Raw genomic sequence first — 24,736 nt, 5'->3', positions numbered from 1 at the left:
TTAGAAGACAATATCTCACATCATGAATAGGGGTTGTGTCTTTTTGTGTCTTTCATCTGAGCAACACTGTCAGCTTCATAATGGTGCCTGAGAACAAACATGTCTGATGGGACCACACCAGCACCAACATCCCTCATGGCACAGAGTAATTACAGGTTAATTGAAAGACTTGAGGAAAGCTTGTAGGGAGCAGAGGACCATTTGGCTTCCATATCAGAAGAAAAGGATCCTTTGACACCTCTTTTTGGGAACTTGATTTATTGTGGTCTAGACCTCTTCAATCCGTTCGCTTCCACTTTTCTCGTCTTTCAACAAACACAGATGGTAAGTCATTGAGAAAAAAAAAGCGATTCAGCTTTTATGTTCAAACACTACATACATTTTTACAAGTATTAAGAAATACTGCGTAACTGCTTAGTCCCTATAGCAGACCTAATGGAAGCCATAAATTAAATCTTGTTGATTCCGCATTTTTTTCTTCTTTCTAAGAGAAAAGTTTTTGGATATTTGTTCCAGTAATACTGGAAAGCTTAATGCAAACAACGATCCAAACTTTTTTTTAACTAGTTCCTGCTTCACCAGTAAACAGGAGGACACACATTCACCCCAATCACATGTGCATTGGGTATTTCAAACAAGGTATCAAAGGTAAGCTCATCCATGGAGAACTACAGAGAGCAAACTGTGTTGTGCTTCTTCCAATTAACTACTTTGTTGTCCAAAAAGCGTTCAGCCTTAGTCCTTATAGTCTATGGCAGGATGGCAGTTAGTATAATACGCTAGGCATGAGGCTCTCACTGGCTCGCCAATGAACAAAGCAAAAACAAGCTTGTTAACCTAATCACAATTATTGACAAGTAGAGCCTCGAGCTTTGTGAAAGACTGCAGCTAAACAGCTCTCTTTCAATCTGATGCACCTATTAAGACAGGGGACGATTTCCACCTCCTAATATGAGAAACTAATTAAGCATAGATGTGGCGCATTGGCTTTTCTCTTTCCCTGCAGTATTTTGTTTACACTAGCAGGGACGAAAAACACAAATAAAGGCAGCTCATTCTCTCCTTCACAGGTGTGCAGCAGCAGCAGCACATTAACTGATATGAATATCATCACAGTTTGCTCATTTTTAAACAACGAGACGAATCAGAACAATATCACACTGGTTCGTTTGAGAAATATTGTACATCTCTGCCCTAGGCAAGCTCTGCCTGTATTAATTAACACTTATGAATGTTCCCCAGAGCCAAAAAAGGACAAGACTTGTTCCATCTCCTATCTCTTATGTGACAATGATGTACGGCTCCTAAGACATTAAAATGGAAAAGACAGAGAACCAGATTTTTTTTGCAGATCAGGGCACGTCTTCTGGTTTGGAACTGACACTGGTAATAAATCATCTGAAGGTAAAAATCCTCTTTGTTCACGAAACCTGCGGTGAAATTTTACCAGTTATCAAATTAGCTGTTAGGTCCTGTACAGTGGGCATCACCAGTCAGACTCGGTTAGTTGTCTCTGGCTTCCTAAGCAGCCCTAGTCGTAAAGAAAGAAGACACTGCTGGGGCTGCTGTAGATCAAAGGGATAATATGAATTCTTAAAGCGAGCTGCATTTCCTTTTTAATTACACATGCATTCATGATATTACTATCAATGGATCTGTATTCTTTCCCTATTGGACATCAAATCAAACGTCTCATTTAAATCACTGTAACAAAGCTATGGTAGGGCAGTACTTTCATATTGTTTTACTGACTGTTCTGCAGGCTGTCAAAGCAGCTGAATACTGCCTTCAGCTGGTCTGCAGAGTATTCTTCTTCCCAACTTGTGCTCGGCGATGGGACAGATGTGGATAAAAGCTTTATAGCTTACACCAAATGGGCCATTTAATAAAAGTGAGCCGTCACTCAGTCAACTTTGATACGCTGCAAGTTTTTGGGCAGTTTAGACTGGCAGCGCCCAGCAGCAGGAAAGGAAAGAAACATGGGTAGAATATTTCTTGCCATTACATGCAATAAATCTGCAACTGAATTTAAAAATCAAAATGTTTAACATGTTCTACATATTGCTCTAATAGACTGTTTTGCACCAAACAAATGTTTATGCATCACAGTGGCGGTCTGAGTCAAAAGACTTGGGTTTCCAGGGACCCAAATACTTTAATTCCCATTTGACTGACTTGATCCCACTTACAGACCTATTAGAATGATTGCTATGACCACGTTTCTCCCCCATCATTACCATCTTTACACCTACATCATTGGCAGGCACACAATTCAACACCAATTCCACACTAATAAAAATCTGTGGGACAACATCTTATTGATTAGATTCTGGTAGCCCGGGGGCTCATGACATGAAAGCATTTGAGAAGGAGCCTAGGATGTCAGACAGCAGTGCTGGGCTCCCAATGCCCTTGTAATTCGACTGGTGTGGATCAAAAACGTTTTAGTGGATTCCCCAAATCCCCCTTATTTAGCGGTGCAATAAAGAGGAGCGGGGCTGGATGCAGAGCAGACTACCTTATAGAGAACATGCAGGTAGCACTCAACATAATGATCAGCTCTTTAGAAATGAATGCAAGGATCCACAGAGAAAAGCAACCAAGCCACAGCCCAGATAGCATCGACAAACTGCTGTAGTGTGTGTGTGTGTGTGTGTGTGTGTGTGTGTGTGTGTGTGTGCGCGCTGCCTCACGTTGTGACTGAGCAGCTTGTTTAATCTAGGTCTAGGACAGTGTAATGTTGGATAAAATGGAACAAAAACACTGTCCTGCCAAAAAAAAAAAAAAATGCTCCACCATGTTCTCCCCTATCGTTGTGCAATCGCTTTAAACGAAACAATTATCCCAGATGTCAGTGATCAATCTGAACAAAGATTCATCCCACGGAAAAAAAACAGCATCATTAGGTTAACTCACCTGCTTTTACATCAGCTAATACGCGCTCCATCCCGAGATGTCCTCCATACCATGCCTCGCCATACGACAATGGGCTGCGTGCGAAATGCTCCCCGGGTTTCAGCATCAAACACGCACAGATCTTTACTCTTATCTCCTGCTTTGCACAGTCTGTGTGCTTTGCGCATTCACGACGCCAAGGTCAGGAGCGCCAGCGGCTTTAATGGAGCGCCCACCATAGAGATCTCTGCGCGGCGCCCACTGCCAGCGCGTTACTAGGCAACCACCGGGATACGCTGGTGCATTAAATTCAGCCTCCAACAACCGAGCAAATCCCAATTTAGAAACCATTAAGTAACCACCTTAACCCCGGACAGCACTCACGTACTTACGCGCTTTGTGCTGGAGAAAAACCCCATCCACCTTTGACCAGATGGAACAAGTGCGGCTGCTGGGGAAGAGTGCGGGCCTGCGCGGCGGGGAGGTGGGCAGCGAGAATACATTACATTTAATTGGCATAAGCCTCTGTGCAAATTGTGACAACTAAACCGCGCCGTCCAGTCTCACCAAGCCTGTGGCTTCGCCACAGAGCCCGGTGTTGCGGTGTTATTGCGTGGTCGTGAGGCGAATCCGAAATGTAGTGTCCATGCTACACCCTTCCGCCAAGTTTCAGGGAAATTTGCAATCCTGCCGAGAGGCAGTCAAACCTAAAATTTAACCTCCATGGCGGTGGTAATTAGATTCCTAATCAACTATCTCCATTTTGCAAAGTCTAAACTATAAGAATTTACTTTATCAAATCCCTGCTTGTCTCTATGGGATTTGTATCTAAAAAAGAAAAGAAGAAAAACCTCTGCAATCATGACAGCTCTGAAACATCACTCTGGCTGTGATTAGGTGGACAATGCATGGAAAGATCTGCCCTATTTAGCCACAATAATATACTGCTATGAAGCAAAATGACCACAGGTGGCAGGAAATTAGTCCACAGGGCAGAAAAGTGAAAATTGCTCTTAAAAACCTGAAAATCATTGGGAGGATTGTGCAGCTTCAATAGCTTGCTGTTCAGGGATTGGGCTCCTGCTGCATTCCTGAGTTGAACTTGAATGTCACATGGAAATCTGCCCCTGCCATACACTAGACATTCACGACAACCAGGCCTACAGTGTGAAGTGGGAGGATAAGTCCAGACAGTTGCTGACAGAGCAAACATTTTTTCCCATATATCTTTTTTTTTTCTCATAATGCCCACTGGCCATGGCTGTGATGCTGTGCATATGGAGCTGAAGGATCGTCTCCACAGTCTTTGGGAGAGATGCTGCCTTGTGATGTCTGTTTCAAGCTGGGTTGCCAAAGCAAGAAAAGCTTTTTACGGAAATAAAGGGCTGCAATTATTCTCTGTTGATGCTCATGCTGGGAACATTCTCTGTTTAATACATACAGTGGGTTTCTAAACCATATATAACATGTAGATCATATATCAATGCATGGGGATTATTAGCTTAAGCAGGTTAGTTTAATTGGATAATGTATAGATGTAGCTTTTTCTTATGAGGATGTTATTTTTTTGTGCGTGTGTGTACTGACTTCTTTGTCAGTAATATCCTTGTGGCTGTGAAGAGATTAACAAGCACATTCTATAAGGAAGACATTTTAATTAAAGACACAGTTTCCAGTCCAGATATTTGCAGTCATGGACAGTTTCTCCACATGAACCCTGTGAAGTGTGGGCTGAATCAGCTTGATTAGGGACAAAGATAAAGCAGCTCCTGTGGCCATGGGTGTGTCAGGATATCCTTAAGTGAGACTAAGAGAGATATTTTTACTCTCTCTCATCATGGAAACATTCACATTTTGGGTTGAGCTGACATGGGGTGAGCATGTGCAGCTGTTGATGTCAAAAGGACTACGGAGAAGGAGATCTACCAGATGGGTCAATGCTGACCTGACAGTGAAGTCCAGTGGAGTCCAAGGAGAACTTTGAGGAACTCATGAGTCCGACTGATGCGGCCCCCGCGGTCACAAGTGTAGGGCAGTGATAGAAATTACATGATAGCGTCAGGAGACATTACAAAGGCGCTGAGAGTGGAACAAACTGAAAGGCAGTAGCTGGTCTCCCAGACACCTCCAACTGGGAGGAGACCCCGTGGAAGACTTAGAACACAATGAAAGGACCACATATGCCACATGACCTGGGATCTCCTCAGGATCCCTCAGGAGCGTCCGTGGCTGTTCCTGCTATACCTGGCTGCTGTTGCTACAAATGGATCCAGATCAATTTGCCATATTAAACACATTTTGGAGACAATTCACAAACTTGTCTCTGTCTGCTCTTTTTAGTTGCCCTATCTCTGTTCAAAGCATTCTACACAGTGAAGGCCCACCCTGATTAGCTCTCGAGTATCCTCCACAGAAATGGAGCTGCATCTTAATTCTGCCTTCCTTCTGGATCCTCTCTTTTTCTCTGCTTTGTTCCTCAGGACCTACTGCAGTGTCTGTCGAGTGCTGAGAGGACACATCACCGACATGCTCAAATAATCCACACAGCACTCCCACTGTGCTCCTCACACAGCCACTTCTCCACACTATGGACATTTAACAAGGTCCACAGTCTTTCATGCTGTACTGGCATCCTTTGTCTATCTTGGCAATGTACCTGTATTTTATATATTTGTCATTTGTTGAGGTTTTTATGTAATGGTTTCCTCTGTTATTTACTTCTGTTATGTCATTGTATTGTCAGGTTGTATCGATACATGATAGTTGCCCCTTGAATGCAGCATAAATAGACTAGATTGTTTTAGATGAAACTTTAATGAACCCCAGGGGGAAAGTGGGTCATGGCAGCTGTAGCGAAGAGGATATTGAAGGTAAGACCAAAGAGAGGTGGCCTCTGAAGATGCAAGAGGGAAATAACACGACAGGATATAGGAAAATATGATGGTTATAGTGCTCAGAGCCCACTGAACAGTGAACATACTGTCCATTGCAAAACAAGCAAAAGATGCAGTCTTTCATTTGAAGGTGAGCACATGTTTACAGTTTACAGATTTACTGCACAAATGCAGAGTGTGCAAAATGTGTATTACTGCAGATGGTGGAAAGTGAGCACACAGGAATCTGTCAAAATATGCAAATGCGTAATGTAAATAATTCATATACTGATAATCTTACAGTTAAAGGTAACATATTTATAGATGCACCTTAACCCAAAAATTCAGTTATATAACCAAATTATCACCAATTACTATTTAAACCTGCACTTATTTTCTGCTTCTAAAGGAATCTCGGCACTCCTTTTTCTGCAGGACTGGAGATATCATGCAGAAACAGTCGTGTTGTCAGACACCCCTGGGTCCTCTTGAGGTGAAGGAGTCCCTGGCAAAGAAGGTATGGCTTAGTTTCAGGTTATTACTTCATTAGGTGCATTTACACTGAGCCCCCACTATTCATCACAATAATATTGCCCAATAATAACAGAATAAAAATGCCTTGTGGAACCAAGCATAAAGTGTCACATTCCCCATGATTAATTTCAAATCTAAAGATGTCTCATGTGAATGTTCTTATTTATCAGTACTGGAGGTTCCTACTCTAGAGGATAGGCAGGCAGATATGACAAATTATTTTCACAAGGTATGATTTACCCTCCAGACTGTGAATTCCCAGCCAGTGGCTATTGCTTATTGTCAATATCAAACAGAAATGTTTTGTAATGTCCACTGCCCTAAAGTACAGCCTATTTACATTTTTTTCCTAATAGCTTCGGCATCATATTTCAAACTATAGGTTACTGGAAAATTCTACACAGTTGACATGATACATCAAACATGATATATCTCTTTAAATAAAAAATGTGTTTTGCATCAATACAGTACACACAAACTGTGAATGTCATGTGTCATGTGAATAAATACACACATAGCATCAACTACCCACTGGTGGTGTACATGTAACACTTCGGGCCTTAACTTTTTCTGTGTGCAGGGCATCGCAATTAGCTATAAAGTTTAGTCATACATGTAGTAATCACACCGGTATCAGGTAGAAGAGAACATTTGTGTTAAGGTTGGGAAAAAAGGAGCAGAAAACAATTTGACTAAATCTTGCCCTCTATGTGGGTCTGACCGTATGACTTCATCCACAGCACATGTGATGTTGTCTTGAGCTAGGCAGCGTGGGAAGTCTCTCTGCAGTGCTGTATCCAGGCCTGGCATGACCCCTGATTGTTGTATCCACAAGCCTCCTCTGTTGCCTGAAGAAGGGGACTGTGTTGGTGGGGCAGGCGATCCCATATCTTCCATGAAGAATTCTTCAGTAGGATTCCAGGTCGCAGCGTATTGGTGGAGATTGAGTGCAATGAAATGCTGGTGACCCATGAACCAATGGCAGAGCAAAGCAGCAAACATTGTCCCAGATGATAACGCACCTGGGCTGCTCTGGTTCCTGGTCATTAGCAATTAGTCTATTGCGAATGGGTGTCCAAAAATGCAATAATGTATGCAGTGCTGTATGGGCCTCAGATTGCACGATGGTAAAGGATGGCATTTTGACCAGTAGGCACACACATTGTTATTTTTCCATATGTATGTTGAAGGATTCAAGGATTCAAGGATTCATGGAACTTTATTGTCATACCAGCACACATTTACACATGGGATGGTACGAAAATTTCACTCTCAGGTCCCGGTTTAAGCCACAATAAATGTATGCAATAGAGTCCTATTTAAAAAAGAAGTACTTAAAAGAAGAGCAGTATAACATCTAGGAAAAACAAAATGTTGATGATGACACGATGTCTGATGATATGTCTGCTGTGCCCCCTTGTTTTTACAAGGTTGAAACATGCCCCATCCTCATATGGTATCTCATGATGCACTGCATCAGCCTTTAGCTCAAGGACTCTCTGACAGAAACAACACAAAACAGTGTGGCATGGTGCGAAAATACAGGGACCGATCGCTATGATGCTGCTTTGAAACAGACTCTGTACAGCAGCTTCATCCTGATTCTATTGTCTTTCAGTCGACTAGACAGTGCAAAGAGACTCACTCTGTTGACATTTTGAAATATGGTTTTATCCGCCATTATGTGGTCCTTCAGTTCTCAAAGTCTGATGCAGTTATTTGCATTGAGCATATTTACAATGAGGATCCTCTGCTCTGCGATGAACAGTTAACTACTTCCACCAGATAGGCCTACTGGTTTTCTTGCAGCTCTGTGAGGGCTCACGTTTGGTTGAACCCATTGCCCAGCCTCCCTCATGTTCATCCTATATCAGCCGCAGTTCCTCTGATCAGTTATTGTGTTCTTTGCTCCCTTTCCTATTCCCCATCCCGTCCTTCCTCCCTGTTCTAATTCACGTCCTCCTCCTCCTCTATCTTCTTCACCTCCCTGTGCTACTATAGTTCTCACCCCTCTTACTCTCTGCACAATATTGGCCTCAATTGTTCCAACCAAATATTTACCTGTGGCCTATTTATAGGGCTCAAGCTATGATTTGTGGGTGAACTCATTATCTAAAAATATTTTTACGTGTGATAATTGTGTGATTTCACATTGTGATAAGGCAATTAGCAAAACAGTGTAGCAATGTGGAGACCAATGTTTCCACTTTTGTAGATGTGTGTGAATAAATGGCAAACTGACAGTAAACCAGTGAGTTGTGTTTCCAGTTTTGCAAAAAGTGTGTTATAAATTACAAACTTAGTGTAAAGCATAGAATGTGCATTCAGTTTGGCACACGCGGCAGGCTGTACTGCAGTGGGCAGTTTGTGTGTAAGATAAACTCTGCACCAATATATATACATGTTTAACGCAGGGCTCTTGCGATCAAGTTTGAAGGCAGCCTGAGAGGAAGAAAACCCTGCGAGACATATATCAGGGAATAGGATTCACTAAATTAACTTTCCCGTGATGCACTGCGCGAATGTAACATTATTCGACAAATCATTTAATCTAAATTAAATTCATAAGCATACAAACTTACTGGGATGTTAAACCGATGTGTAATTTTAGCATTAAAACTTGTAAAAAAACAACAACAAAAAAGCCCCGGCGGAAAGTCCCGGAAGTGACCGTGGCAAACCGTAACTAAGACAACGACAAATGACGTGACTCGCGGGAGAACAAACGTTAAGCGAGCAGCCAAAACAACGTCGGGCTGTTTTTCTGTACTTTATGATCTCCAGTGATATTTGTTTAACATGGAGAAACACAACCTGGGTAAAGAAAGGCTCAGAGTACCCACAGACTTCACCTCGCCAGCAGTTTCAAGTAAGTTGCCGGTTACAGCTGCAAGTTTGGTTGTCATTTGCTCGTTACTTCTAGCAAATGTTGAGTTCTACACATTGTTAGCTAACATTAGCCTACAGTGTTACCTAACTTAATTCATCAACTTAGCTTGTCTGTCTACATTTGCTCAGCGTTAACCATTGATTAACAACAAGAAGAGACTTTATTTAGGAGAGGGAAGTTGTTATGTTTATCTCGGTAACTTTCTTGTAAGCACTGTGTGAAAAGGTTGTTCATAGGAAGCGTTATGTTGGTAAAAGCTAACGATGCAAATAGCCAGAATAGATAACGTAATGCCAATGCGTACACTTAACGATTATTTTATGTAATTAAGGGAATATCCAGAAAGACCTGGTGCCCCCATCGCATTTCGCATCGAGTGTCCAGTCTGCTGGAGTGAACACAGGCGTTCAAAACCCAGGGACACATCCACCTCCAATCTCCTGGATAAACCCAGGACTAACATCAGCACTATCAGGGGATCCCAGTCCGGCCAATCCATGGCTAGCCATCACTCAGGCCCAACAGGAGATCTTGGAGCTGAGGAAGGAAAATCAGAGGATCGTGATGCTACAAGGAGAGAGCACAAGAGAAAGGATCTCTGTGGATCAACCGTCAGACCTTAGGGCAAGGTACCCCACAATATGTTGTATATATTTACAAACACCATTATCGTCTGTCATTTGGGTGGTATATGGGGTACATGAATAGCTCATCTTCCTCAAACACAGATATGCAGAGAGAAGTGAGCAGTGGTCCAGATGGGAGTCAGAGTGGCGCATGGAGGCAGAGAAGCACAAGGCTGAAGCTGAGAGGCTGAAAGGGCAGGTGGAGGCCCTGAAGGAGACTGCCAGGAGACACAGGGAAGAGATGAGAGACAGAGATAGCACCCTGAACAGGTAATACAGCCCAGTCATTTTATGGTTTGATCTGACATTCTCTAACTGAACATTAACAGTCACTTTGAACAAGGTTAACATGTCATAACCTTTGTATGACAGACAGAGCCATGAGTTGGAAGCAATGCGTGAAGAGCTATGTAAGGCTAAGATTGAACTCGGCCAAATCAGAGAGAGGCTCATTCACAGCAACGCACAGAAGGAGACAATAAGCTCACAGGTAATGTTATTTACTGACAAAACATTTCATTTCAACACTGATTGTTGACCAAGATCACCCGAGAATTACTGGCATCTTGTAACTCATTTTGGCTGTTCGTAGTCTGATGTTTTTAGAACAGTCTTGTAGTCTTAGTAATAGTCATCTGACTGCTGTAAGTTTCCAAGTCTCACTATGATTAGTTTCATATATGATCATTCTTCTGTGTTTAACATTTTTGTTTATTGCAGCATGTAAGACTAAAGGCAGAGTCAGCTGAGGAAATTGCAAAGCTGAGGAGAGATGCAGAGAGGAGCAAAGAAGAAGCTCGGGAGCTCTCTCTTAAGGCTGAAATGAGCAGGTTACAGGCTGAGGAGGAGGGCCAACAGCAGACTCTTAGACTGTCAGAACAACTGGACGAAATGCAAAAGAAGCAAGAGGTGGAGGTGTGTGGCACAATATCTGCAAGGATATTTAGACCATCATAAACCTTTTACAAACTGATTCAAGTGACTTTAGCTTAAGGTCCTACATCCAAGAGGTATTGCTGAGAAGAATATTGAGCATGGAGCACAGGTGTTTTCTATAGGCGGCCTTTCACTCTGACCTTCCTTGAGAAGGAAGCAAGTTAAAGGAAATCATGCACTTTGGGATCAATAAGATATTGCATTTGCATTTGCTTGTTTCTTAACATTTCTGTTGTTTACCTTTCTTCATTTGCAGCTGCAACAGTTGGATGCTTCCCACTGTACAGAGTTGGATGCAGCGAGAAAAACAAACAGTGAACTACAGAACAGACTTCAATCAATGACTTTAGAAGTGCTGCAGCTAAAAAGCTCTCTAATGGAGAAATCCACTGAGCGAGATGGACTGAAAGAACATTTAAGGTGCCACATTCAATCTAAAACAGAAGACAGTTAAACATTTATAGCACTTTTATAGTCAGATTAACTGATTTTGTTTTTTTGGGGGGGGTGTTGTTTATTTTTCAGCCAAATGGGACAAGCTTTTGAGACGCAATCTGCAACACTGCACAGCCTCAGAAATTACATTGGCCAGCTTGCCCCAGAGAAAGGAGAGAAGGAACAATTAAATGAAACTGTTGAGGTGAAGACCATATGAACAGTATTGATTGGAATCAGCCTGTAAAGTAATTGCATGGGGAAAAACACAATCTTGTTCTTTTCATCAGGATAAAGAAAGATTTGTGAAGCAAATGGGTGTTTAATGTAAAAATTAACATGCAAATATGATAATCTATTCCAATATATATGTGTTTTATTCTATTATTGCCCATTTTATAGAGTCTGAACAAAGAAAAAGCAGCTCTTCAGATGACCACAGAGCTTTTGACAGTCAGGCTTAATTCTGTGAATGAGATCCTTGCCCTCCAAGAGGAGAAAATCATTAAGAAGGTGAGTGTTTTTTCTTCACTTAGCAATGCATGATACAAGCCTGTGCTGATAACGCGTGCTGAACTGTAGTGAGTGAACTGGACTGACTGCTTTCCTACTGTATTTAAACCAATCAGGCACCTATCATTGTGTGTCTTTGGCATTAGGCCATAAAGGTTTCAACTATATTCTTATCTCAGAGGTCTGAATGCCGACCATTTTCCAAAGCAGACCATAGAGTCTAAGGCTGATGATGGAAGAGCTCCAGACAGGATAGCAAAGCCCTGCAGGAGTAATTAATTTGGCTGAACACTTCACCAGATGTGCTCTATCCAAATTCTGTGTATATACAGTATGACTGCAGGTGACAGATGATATCTTTTTTCACATTTGAAATGCAATTTTCATACTTTTTAAATTGCATTTTGGCCAGTCTGTAATAAATGTCAACTTGCAGAAACTTATGTTCTTTAGGTTTCAGCAAAGGTTACACGGTTGCTGCATGGTGATGCTGTTGAGAGCAGATTTTTGACTCTTCTCTGTTGATGTGTTAATATAATTAATATAATGGGAAGAAAGGAAAGAGCACTCATCTAAAAAAGCGTGGAAAACAGTACAGCTAATTTGTACGCAGTAATTACTCATGCTCATATGAAGCATTTGCTGAAGTGGTGTGTGCTTTTAGCATACGTGTGTATGTTTTGATAGACCTCTGCTGACCCACTTGTGAAGAATGGATCCGAAGGCCTTCAAGTGCTTCAGCTCTGGAGAGAGAAAGTGTTCAAGTTATGCGTCCAGCTTCGGACAAAGGACATTGAACTAAGAGGGGAGAAGGATAAACTTCTTTCAAAAGTACGAAAACATTATATTTGTACACCACAGTACCATCACTGCATTTCGTTACCTTGTACTTGTACATGTGTAATGACAATAAAGTTGAATCTAATCTAATCTAATCTAATCTAATCATGCCCAATGTGGTTGAAACTGTGTTTATAGTGTGGTGCTGTTTTGGTTTCTGTTATAGGTCAGATGCGTGGAGCAGCAGCTCCAGCAGGAGCAGCACAGGGCTAGTGTGCTCCAACACAGTCTAGATGACAGGATAGCTGAGTTGGACCTGGAGAGAGTGGAAAAGGAGGTTAGTACCAGAGCAAATGATGTGATTTACGTGGCTGTCTGAAAATTTGATGATGCACAATAAATGTGGGGCTGCTTAGGAAAGTGATAAACGCTCGTATATTTGTACCTCAGCACAGACTGCTGACTATATGAAAACTTCGCTAGGTCCCAGAAGCAGTTGAAGTTTAAAGAACAGCAGCTGGGCGCGATGACATCTTCAAAAATTGAGCATCACAGTTTATTTATGTAAGATACTGTTGTATGGATGTGTATTTTTCTTCCCAGAAATTGATACGGGACTTGGCCCAGGCTCACAAGGAAAACCTGCAGCTGCGGTCACAGAATCACAAAGCAGAGGCTGAACTTAAAACCCTTACAGAAGCAGTGCAGAGGTAAAACAAACGTACTTGAATTCAACATTTAAAGCATTAGTCAATAAATTAGAAAAATGGAAGGAAAAAGTATTCTAATTGTCCTTGTCATTATTAATAGTTTCATTACAGTTAATTCTGTGCCTCATAGGTTCAGTCTGGCATTTGAAAGGAAGGTGCCAGAAGTGAATGCAGTTCATGCAAGGCTCAACACTTTAACCCAGAGGCTAACTTTCGCTAAAGGACGAGTGGAGGCTATCCAAGGTGTGATTATAATGGGCATGAATGTGCTGATTGCAGTGCTTCAGTCTGAAGAGCTTATGTCTGGTAAAGAAGTGCATCACACTGTTTTTTTTGCAGGTTTGATTATGAGGAAGGCTGCTCTGCAGAGAGTTCAGCAGGCCAGCAAACAGGTAGAACAGGCTGCTGACAGGTATGAGGCTTCACCCGTCATTTTTACATGATGAATGAACCTAAACTGTATCAATCCAACCTGGATGCAAGAAGTCCTTTTTGTGTCTCATTTTACAGATAATTTCATCACCTATGGCATTAGAAAAAATGCTCTCTAATCTTAGAAATTAAAGTAATCAACACATTTATATTCAAATGTAAATATAATATTTGTAAATAAGTGTGCTCTGAAAGAAATCTTGTAATTAGGTGTCGCATTATGCTTGCAGATAACTGCCAGTAATATTTACAATTAATTGCAAACCAAATGCACATTGCGATTATTCTGGGTCCGGTTGCACCAGTTAGAAGTACGACCAGTCGTAAGACCAGGCTGGACGTAAAATGTTCCTTAAGCCCCCACGTAGTGCAGCATTTTGAATGGAGTGATAACTATCACTGTGGTAGAAGGTGTTATCACGTCTATGTTGGGTGTAGCTGTACCGAGTCCTAGTTCTAGATTTATCTATCTCTACATTAGATTAGCAAGGCTTTTGGCTTACGCCCAACTTTTTTACATCCAGCTGTTTCAGCCGGCCCCTGGAGCTCAAAGTGATGTCTTAGAAGTTCTTACTTATTCTGGTCAGCAGCCTCCAAATCCAGCATATTCCATTTTTTAATATGAAATGAAGTTAAGAATCTCTTTGCATTTTATAAGCTGTAGATTGCAGACCGCTTTCCAGTTTGACTGGTTAAGTGATTCAAATTCGTTATTACTGGTAAGATTTCAAGTATTGATTTAATCGATCAGTACCTTCAGTACTAATTTAGAGAATTTGTAGCGTAATTCAAAGAATTATTATTTGAGCTTAATGTTTACACTGAAGTATTCAAGCCAGAAAACATGTTGTTCAGGTTGTTAGGTTTTGATATAGGACTGAGTAAAATGGTTGAAATCAATATTGCAATATTTGGCTTACTTTGCTATGCACCGTGCAGGTTCCTCTGTACCGTTCTGCTTGACTTTCTGCTCCTTTATTTGCTCTGCCATCTTGTCTGTGTTGCCCTGCAGCATCACAAACCTCCAGACAGAGCTTACTTTCGTATGTGAAGAGAGAGACAAGCTCACAAAAGAGCTCAAAAGAACTCCTGAGCTCATTGAGAAAGCTCTGGCTGACCTAAAAGAACAGTGTGAGTACCGCCTCAGCTTACAAAACCTAATTGTAATATGTTATTTATTGATCTGTTGGGCATCCATGTTTTGGCTTTGTGTACATCTCTGTTAACTTCTGTACCACCTCCTCAGATGAGAGCAGACTGAGGCAGCAGCAGCAGGAGCTGGAGCAGAGCTGGATGGAGGTCCGGCAGGCTGTGGCTAGCAGAGAGGAGGCCGACCAGAGTCTGCAGCAGATCCAGGCCCAGCTGGAGGAGAGCAAAGTCAACCTGGAGAAAGTCCGCGCTGAGCAGCTCAGCCAGCAGGAGCACTGCGAGAGTGGTGAGGCAGCGGCTGTCGCATGACTGTTTTCAACCTTGTTTCAACCTTATCCACAGAAAGTAGACTGAGTACTCCTGCTTTTTTTCAGAAATGCCCTTCGTCACAGTCTACACATATTCACACCTGGCCACACATGCCTGCTCGCTAGCTTCACTGGAGCAGTTGGGGATTATGTGACACGCTCAAGAGCACCTTGACTGTAGGTGTTCAGGGAGAGTCACTGAGTTTCCCTAATACGTTTTCCCCCAGTCACACAGTTTCCCCCCTGGCCACTTAGGAAACTTCCAACCTTTAACCCTCCATTACATGGATAGGATCACAATTTTTCAAGTGTGTTTTAAAACCATAGTCAGAATATGTACACTGAAACAGTGCTTGCTTGCTGTAATTATTCGTCCTGTTTATACTGGCCAATAAAAGATCCCATACTAACACACTTTCAAAATCCACAGGCCTTGTTTTGTGTAAAAATGCATTCTTAAGTTTATCTGAAGATAACATAATTGAGGCTTCAGTCGCCTGAGTTATTCCAATCAAGTGGATATTTTCTTAAATAGTTTTTTTTAGTATAAAAGTCTGTCTTTGTGTTTCTCTGCACAGTGTTTCCCTGCTGAGCTGCACAGAAGGGACAGTAACCAAAAGAGAGAATTTAAAAAGACTGTAACTTTTCATTTACATTCAACAAACTTTAGGAAGGGATCTTTTAATGGCCAGAAACAGGAGGAACAGTTAAAGCAAACAAAACCTGTGTTCATGTGGGCACCGCATCGTTTTTGGACATACTTGAAAAGGTGAGTACAGGTGAGTACAGTCAGGTAATATTTTTCTGCCGGTTTGTCACTATGAGCAGCTTCTATCATGTATATATTGTCATGTGATCCATTGGTAATATGAAGTTATTGATTTATGGCCGCTTGACTGGCACAGACACCAAATCCACACTGTTAGATTTAATTTCCTTTTAAATGCCAGGTCTTAAATTGCTTCACTGTATATTCCTCTGTCTTCACTGAAGCAAAATATCAACACGTTTGCTGGAAGCTATAATTTGGAAGTAATATAAAGTAGAAGTGCTTTTTTTCCCATCATTGCGCTACTGCCACTTTGTTGTGTTGCAGTCCTTTGTGCACTACTGGGTTTGATCGTAATAATTGATAAATCTGGAATTGATTAAATCAGCTCCTTGTTTATGGACGTCTTGCTGTCTGAAAATTTAAACAGAATAGCAATTAAAATTCCCCCGAGGAACAAATGCAGCATTAGACTGTTCCTCTTTGAGATACTGTATCGAGGAATGGATTGATAAGGAGAACATTTGTTGTTCCCCTTCAGCCCTGCAGGAGAGAGTGTCTGAGATCAAGGCCTGCTGTGCTGAGAAGCTGAGAGGGATGGAGGTTCAAGTCAATACTGCCAGGAGAGAGCACACCAAAGCAGGTAGCAGGATTAGCACCATGCTACCTCAGCCCACAGCAGCTTAACACAGGGAGCTGAAGTCATATCTGTAATGCAGACTGTGATCTAATATGGCTGGAATTGTTTACACAGTATATAGCAGCACTTCCCTGTGGCTTTTGGTCTGTATGCACTGTCTCTTGCAGTTATGACTTTGCGGCAGTTTGAGAGAGAGGCAGCAAGGAAACAGGATGAGATGAGAGAAACTCAACGTTGGGGAAATGAACACACAAAGAGGGAAGTCCAGAATAAACAACTGAGGAAGTCGGAGAAAGACAAAAGACCACTGCTTGTAAGACCTTTTGAAGCACAATGCAACTGCAAAAAATTGCAAAAATGTCTTCATTTCTGTTGATTGCCTCCTGTTACCCGAATCTGTTCCAGGTTACTGTTGCAGAGAGAGGGCTGACAAGTGAGTATACAGGAGCTAAAACAACAGCTCGACAAACCTCTGCTGCTCCCAGGGAACATGGAGAAAAACCTTCAGAGAGGAGTCACTCTGTGGGAGCAAACTTCCATCTACCTGCAGGCGGTAAGTGGTGTCTCAACTCCTCATGCGTCAGACACTATTTTTAAGTCCCAACATTTTACTCAGACATGAGTGATCTGACCAATGGCCTGTCTGCATCCTGTCAGAGAGACTCCTGTCTGTTTTGGAGGAGCTCCATAGTCTCAGTGCTGCGGTGGTACACAGCTCTGAGGACTCTGCAGAGGAGGAGGAGGCACAGAGTGACAGCGTGGGACCATCCACAGGCAGTCTGCACAGCTGATACCTGACAATGATTCACTGAAGCCAGTGAACACACCTTTAATTTGTACAAAAGGTGGGCAGTTGATGCTTTAGGAGCCAAAAAATGTAGTCAGTGGAAATAATTATTTTCATCAGAAAACCATACATGTCACATTGCAGCTGGGTCTATAAGATGAATAATAGCCATCTAGTGCAGACCGCGCTGCTTGAATTTAATATAAACTACTTTCAGAAAAACCTCCCTTGCTTGGACAAAATTACGTCACCAGTAAGGCCATGCTTCACACTTTTATTTCACTTGTTTCTTTAACTTATTTTAAAGGCTATTTCCCTTAAAATTGGTCCCTGCAATAATATACATTACACTCATTGAATCAAGTAAATGCTTTAAAGTTTATGTTGTAAGTTTTATACATTCACAAGAGGTACTATTTATATTTCCAACTACAGGTGAAATAATTGAATTTATATTGATGAACAATAACTTGAGAGACAGCGATGAGTTCAATAACTGCACATATTTGACTAGATTGATCAGTTTCAGTGAGCTTTTCAGTAGATGGCAAAGAAAAGCCTGCAGATGAAAATACATCTGATGTCCTGCTAATGTGAATAGAAGTCTGTTCGGTTGACTTGGATCCTACAAGTTTATGTGGTGGTCCAAGTTTTTTTTTTTTTTTTTTTTTATGCAGAGGATTGTTTCTTTAAATGTCAGTTTGACCTAATAAAGTATTTATTTATTGAAATTCTGTGGTATGTAGCAGTATTTTGGGAAATATTGATGAAGCAATTCAAGATGACGAGATGTCATATCCGTCTAAAGAAGAGCAGCTTTTTTGTCAGCAGAGTTAGATTCTTAAATAAAAGTCAATTTTTTGATTAAAAATGGAGATTGGAAATACAGAGGAGTTTCTCAGGTTTATAGTTGGCTGAGAATGTTGTTTTTGTTAAGATAAAGCAGGTTGAATGCGATTGGTTTCTCTTCATATTACATTGGGACAATTGGGAAAACTTATGCGATATCATAATGAAAAAATCAATATTTTCTATTTGAAGTTCCTTTACAGAGGTCCCTTTTAAAATGATGTTGCAGTCGTAGGATGGATGATGATAAACATCATGATGAACTAGATAATTGTGCTATTTGTCATGTTGTCATGACTGCTAATAAATTTTGCAACAGTAGGAAGTTTCAAGCCTCTAGGTGAAAACATCTCATGGGGAACAGAGGGAGAGCAGAGGGAAAATACTAATAAAGTCGAGACTTTCCCACTCTATTTTCTAAGAGCATCAGAAATAATTTGCAGGGACACACTCATTGCTGGAGAGGTGATTCATCATGGCAAGCAGAGGATGAATGCATCAATTTAATTTTTTTAGAAGAATATTGGATTTTAGCTGAACTCTCTTGCTCATATCTGGTGCTTTAGAGTCTGCAGAATAGCACAGAAGGCATGAGAGCATTTTCATTTGTATTTTATATCAAACCTCTGATGCAAGACTCAATAATATGTTTGACCGTCAAGGATTTAATGTATGGTCCTAACTTGCATGGATAATTATAAAGGAATATTCCACCACATTTAGTATTTCATCTCTGTCCTTTTGTGTGATATTCTTCAGATCACATGTCACTCACTCACATCTGAGTGTCAGGAGCAGTGGCATCATTATGACGGCAAATGTGCAAGTGGCTCAACTGCAAAGACATGAAAAGAAATAGAAGTAAATCATGTGTCCTCATTTGCCATTAAAAGCCAGCAGAGGGTACTGTTGTCAAAGGTGAGCGCAGCACATACACTGATCTCCACCATTCTTTATGGCTGTACTTAATGTGCAATTTCTCCACTGAAATATTATTGAAGAACGATATGATTTCTGTATGTTATACAGTTATGTTTCTGACCTGCAACTTTAAAAGGACCACTGAGTGATATGTGCACATGTAGTGAAATCTACTATTTTTCAAAGCTTAAAATTCTTGAATCAGTTTGAACGGGAAACCTGCCCAGATCCTCTTAACGCTGTACTGTGTTTTTCTACAAATGGCAAACAAACATGACAACAGAATTCTGGTGGATGATGCAAAATCTTCTGTGTCCCATGAGTGTGGCAAAAACAAAAGTTAGAATACAACCTGACTAAATGCAGCTTCATAACCTCAGCAGTGTGGAGACAATTGCACAGCAGCCACACAACATTGTGGTTAACTGATGAATAATTTAGTAGAGCACTGCAATCCAGACAAGACGTGAAATAGATTAGGTAATAAAAACCAATCAATAATTTCCTGATGGGTTTTTATTAGCAATTCTAAATTAATGGCATGTAAAAAGAGTGGTTCAAACAATCAAGTGAGTGCCAACCAACTGTGCTTATACATATCTGACTCCAAGCAGCGCTGGAGCCGGAGCCCGACATGGGGTCTGATGAGCATGAGCAAATAGATAACTCAGTTTCTTAAATATCTGAATGTTGTCGCCAAGCACTGTGGTGTGCTTGAGTGTGAAACCTCTCCCTCTGTTTCTGAGGCTGATACTGTCAGAGTGCAGCGTGTCAAATCAGAACATCTGCTGTCATCGGCCCTGCCTGTCAACAAGTGTCTACGTCAAGGCTCAGACCTGTACTTCTATTTCTGGTACAAACAAAATGCCCAAACTGACAGTTTCCTACAACTGTTTGGATGTTGCGGACAGAATTTGGCCCCTTTGCTCAATAGAATCGGTTTATTTTCAAGAAATGTTTAATGGCCTTATTACTGCTAAACCTTGAATCTAATGTTTATTACACAACACATAGAAATACATTCTTGCTGATACCTTGGGGCTGTAAAAAGTTGTGTTGTCAGATGCTCTTTGCAAAGCCTCCCTGTGGCCCAGATGACCAGCTTCTCATTGCTAGATTATGTCGACGTGATATTCAATCCACAAATGCAGAGCACCGTACACAGCTTGTGGCTTTTATCTTTGCTGTTCTGCTCTGGCAAACCATGTTTTCTACGTTTCTGCCGTCCAACTACGCATATCTGAAGTATTGTGAAAACTTAATCCGTTCTGTCACACTTTGCCAATTGTCCCTAAAGTCGAGTCCTCTTGGGGCCAGGCCTCATTCAAGTGTGCTACAGCCAGCGACTGGAATACGCTACAAAAAATCCCTAAAACTGGTCAGTTTTAACCACTGTGTACTCTCTCAAGGACATTATGCTTTTCCTTAAATATGTTATTTAAAACATCTCTTTAATTTACCTTGTTATTTGCTGCCCCTAATATTAAATATGCACGCAGGAACAAGCACCCCCCCCCGTGTACTTGTTTTTAAGTTAAATTAGAGGATTACATGCTACAAAAAACATCACATTCCCAGTCCTCGGATGAAAGTAACATTTTGGATTTAGATTGTGAACTGTTTCAAACAAACGTGTGTGTGACGTAGCGCCTTGGCTCGTGTGGCTCAGCCCACATCATTGTAAAGTTCTTGCAGGCCGGCGGTCAGAACAAACTTGAAGCAGTGCGTGAGGTTGATGTGATCCAGTAAGTCAGGGGTGTCGACCACCAGTGCTGCATGCTGCATCAGAGCCTGGTGGATGGCTGTGCACTGCTGTGGCAGGCTATGCTACAGGGGGAAAAGGAGCAGTGTGAGGAATGGCAGCCAAGTAACCCTATTTATAGATGCGGGCAATGTGGGGCATTGTTTGAGTGGGCGGGTGTTGCAGTGGACTGAACTGTCCAATCTTTAAACTATGGCGACACTGGCAGCTATTTTCCTGTAGTTAGTGTAAATGAGGCAGAATCATTCTTATATGACTAAACATTCAGATTTGTCGTAGAAAAGAACCCATAGGAGCCTCACAGAGAAACCTTCATGATAAGAATGATTGAGCTCTTTGATAAAATAAAGAGCTCAAAGCCAGGCCTCTTTTACAGGAAACGTTGGAGCGTGATATTCGACATATGGTTTCTTTTCCAAACAGCAACAGCAAACGCGTCATCATCCATGCGTGATGAAGTCTCCACCTGTGCCAATCAGCCACCTTGTTTGGAGCTGTAATTGCACATTCCCTTTGGGATGTTCGGTGTTATTCTGAATTCAGCGGTGAAATGTTGGTGGTGTTTGCTGACTAATTTGGAAGGAGAAGTGTAGTTATTGTGCACGTCATTGTTACTATTCACTAGTGAAATCAACCTCAAGAGGAACACAGGAGCTTCAATCTACAAATTTAGTCAAACAATTACCTGTGATCTAGGCCTGGACCCACTGAAAATATGTACTGAGTTATTCCAGTTACAGTTTCTTCGATGAACCATAAGAGCACTCAACCGGCGTCATATATTTCCCATAATTCATTAGGCCGATATCTCTATCAGTGTCACAGATGCCTCCTGTTCACCATCTCAGTTTAAGCATTTCGTGTACTTATCGATATATTGCAAACATTGCTCAGCATCTAATATGCATTTAAAAAGCCATCAGAGCTCGCCGGGTCCTTTGTGTTTGTGTTATTGTGAAAAGTTGGCAGCAAACATTGCGTTCAAGAAGTGCTATGCTGTCGGATGAGATTGGAAGCAATTTCGCCGAGGATCAGCTCATACTGGGATCACTTGTATAAGCAGAATCAAGGAAAACTGCATTACTCTTGAGCCGTATTCACAGTTTGTTGTCTGTATATTGTAATTGAATATCTGACATTACGGTGAAACATTAAATTACCACATGAAATACCCCGTGGAGCGTGTGTGGGCTCGTGTTCACTCCCCAGTTTTAGAGGTAACCATGCAGAGCATGCACAGAAAGTCAGCCAGAGGACTGAAAGTCTAATGTTAGTTCTGTCCTTTAAACATCTGTTGTTGAGATCTCATCAGGCAGGAACAAAGACAAGGAATGAAGGAAAACAGAACATCGATAATTAAAATTGCCGGGCTAATTTGTTTTGTTCTGTAAGCACTTTGCCTGTGGGATGTTCAGTTAAAGATGTGGGAACGTTTAATCAAATTCCCATTAATATTCATCTGTGTGCTGCTGCACCTTAGCCCCCCCTGGTTACCAACATGCTGTTCAAACAAGACTTCCTAATTACCAGATTTTTAGTCTTTCATTGCATCATTTTCTCCATTTGTGGGCAGTCTGTTAAAGAAAACATAATTTTGATTCAGTCGCTGCTGTTTCTTCTGAAGATACTTTGTTTGCGAATTTAATTACTCACTCAGTATAGTAATGGGCAAGTGGACCCCCTCTTTCCCCAGCAGAATAGACTCTTTTAAATGATGGATTATCACAGCTTTACATCATGTCAAGAAGAAACAAATAGTGGTACGCTGAAGTAGTCCTACCATCTGCGAACAATTAATCCCTTTCGGTTTTTGACTTAAAGAAATTAACTTGCAAACACTTCCTGGAGCCACCGAAGAGTCTTTCAGTTTCAGTATTCTTCAGCGTGTTTGCTTGCACGGCACGTTTGAGATCTCTACACAGATTTTTAATAATGTTCATGTCTGGGGAATGTGGTTAGCCATCCCAAAATCTTCATCAGGTGCTTGATGGTTGATTTTGAGGAATGCCTTTGATCATTGTGTCGCTGAAATGCTCAGCTTCAGTGTCTGGACCGGCCTTCGGGCTTTAGCCTCTAAAATGTCTCGATAGCTGGTGGAATCCATTTTCCAAAGCACAAAGGATCCACCTCCATGCTTGGCAGCTCTGCCTGTTCTTCTCTACAAACGCTTCGCCCCTCTTTCTTCAAACATACCATGTTTGTTTGTGACCAAAAAGTTCCATTTTATAACTCCAAAGCACATTGGTGCTTCCGGGGATTCATTTTGTGTTGATCATGAGAAAAGGCTTTTTTCTTGTCTTTGTTGTTTAAAGTTGCATTGTTGTCTAGATAGATAGATAGATAGATAGATAGATAGATAGATAGATAGATAGATAGATACCTCATCTGGCATTTCATTATTATTATTGTTCAAATCTGACATTTTTGCCTTGAAGTCAGCTGTTGCAGTTATCTTCCATCTTCTGGTCATCATTCTGACACTGGATATTTAGTTTTTTTTTATTTTTAGTTTTTGTAGCCTTCCCCTTGTTGGTGGAAGTGAACTGTTTTGACATCTTGACATCCTTGGACAACTTTTTAGAGGATGTCAATGTCAGACAGAACAGCCGCTGCCGGACACTTTAGAAAGTACAGAGTTAGTTCAGAATGAAATGTTCAGCTCTGGAATTACATTCACACGATTCTCGTTATAATTAGAACTGGTAAAGAAAAAAATCAATAAAAAAATCATTCTACTCTTTTTTTGTAAAGCAAAGCTGCTTGTTCCGACTTCTCAAATGTGAGGATTTGATGCATTTTTTTTGTCATACATAAAGTAAAGTGAATATCTTTGAGTTTTGTTGGACAAAATCAGATATTTGAACCTCAGGATGCAGGAAATGATGACGATAACTTTCTGTTATTAACAAAACAATTTAATGATAATTTATAGAGATAATCAGCAGATTAATCAGTGATGAAAACAATCGTTAGTTGCATAGTTACAATATTCATATTTTCTTCCCAAATCCAAAATCAATCAAATTCAGATTTTTTTGTCAGCCATGTACGCAACATACAAATACTTTTATGCTTTTTATATTCAACACGAGCTGTTATAGCAGTGTGGAGTCTCCATCAGCTCGATGCATTTGAAGTTTGGGATTTTGCCCTGTTATTTGTTGCAGATTTGCTCAAGTTGAGTGATGATGGATGGGGAGTGAACGTCATCAGCTACTGTATCTCTGAAGTCATCCAGGCTCTTCATATCAGAGCTGTAGCAGGGTTATTCAAGGATTTTCTCATCCTTGCTCATGCCTTTGTCACATCCTGTTTAGATTATTGTGATGCACGTTCTTGCGTAACGCAGGCATCCTTAAATCATCTTCAGTTTGTTTGAAATTCTGCCGCCAGGCTCTGACCAAAGTGTCCTTACTAAGACTCATATTTGTCCTGTTAAAGCCTCTTAACACCGTCTCTCAGCACATCTCAAATTGATTTTAAAATCCTATTAATTATCTAAAAGTCCTTGCATGGCAGAGCTTCAACCTGTACTCTCCTAAATATGCAGCTTATGTGCTGATACAGATTCACAGTTTGAATTTAGGCTATAAGGCCTTAAATGCTTATTGAAAGCATAAACACATCATTTACTGTATTTGAGTCGTCGCTGAAGCAGTAGTGCACACAGCTTGGTTATTATCTATGCAGTAAATTTGCCAGGTGGCATATATATAGACACTTAAGTTCCTTCATCAGGCCCATAAACACTGTGATTGATCAACAGTGTGTGTCCAGTATTTACTAAATTAAGCAGGCCGTGTGAATACTTTGAAGACTGGGCCAAATTTGTTCCATTCACTAAATCAGCTGTTTGCTGCAGGATTAAACGCACAATCGTAAACAGAATAAATGACTTAGGCACAAAATTTAAACTTTCATTGAGCA

General features: G+C 41.1%; 1 protein-coding gene across 1 annotated transcript; it reads left to right on the top strand.

Annotated features, from left to right (window-relative positions):
* The first annotated feature begins 9,012 nt into the window (after positions 1–9,012).
* On the top strand, positions 9,013–17,949 carry cchcr1 (coiled-coil alpha-helical rod protein 1). Its single transcript, XM_070843603.1, has 19 exons — positions 9,013–9,171; positions 9,524–9,821; positions 9,921–10,088; positions 10,191–10,308; positions 10,539–10,733; positions 11,011–11,174; positions 11,280–11,394; positions 11,592–11,702; positions 12,390–12,533; positions 12,709–12,819; positions 13,086–13,192; positions 13,323–13,435; positions 13,532–13,604; positions 14,637–14,755; positions 14,871–15,059; positions 16,392–16,493; positions 16,658–16,803; positions 16,896–17,043; positions 17,148–17,949. Exons 1-19 carry the CDS (start codon positions 9,102–9,104, stop codon positions 17,279–17,281), a joined length of 2,625 nt encoding a protein of 874 aa, XP_070699704.1. The 5' UTR covers positions 9,013–9,101; the 3' UTR covers positions 17,282–17,949.
* The last annotated feature ends 6,787 nt before the right edge of the window (positions 17,950–24,736 follow it).

Source organism: Pempheris klunzingeri, chromosome 14 (genome assembly GCF_042242105.1).
Source record: "Pempheris klunzingeri isolate RE-2024b chromosome 14, fPemKlu1.hap1, whole genome shotgun sequence".
NCBI lineage: Eukaryota > Metazoa > Chordata > Actinopteri > Acropomatiformes > Pempheridae > Pempheris > Pempheris klunzingeri.
The sequence above is the reverse complement of the archived record's forward strand: the minus strand, read 5'-3'. Positions and strand labels throughout refer to the sequence as shown.

What these genes read in the sequence shown, in the direction of transcription:
- cchcr1 (XM_070843603.1), top strand. Translation starts at nt 9,102, where the DNA reads ATGGAGAAACACAACCTGGGTAAAGAAAGGCTCAGAGTACCCACAGAC. An exon ending in TGGAGAGAGTGGAAAAGGAG is followed by an intron (nt 12,820 to 13,085) that starts GTTAGTACCAGA and finishes TTTTCTTCCCAG; the next exon opens with AAATTGATACGGGACTTGGC. An exon ending in GGCTGACCTAAAAGAACAGT is followed by an intron (nt 14,756 to 14,870) that starts GTGAGTACCGCC and finishes CCACCTCCTCAG; the next exon opens with ATGAGAGCAGACTGAGGCAG.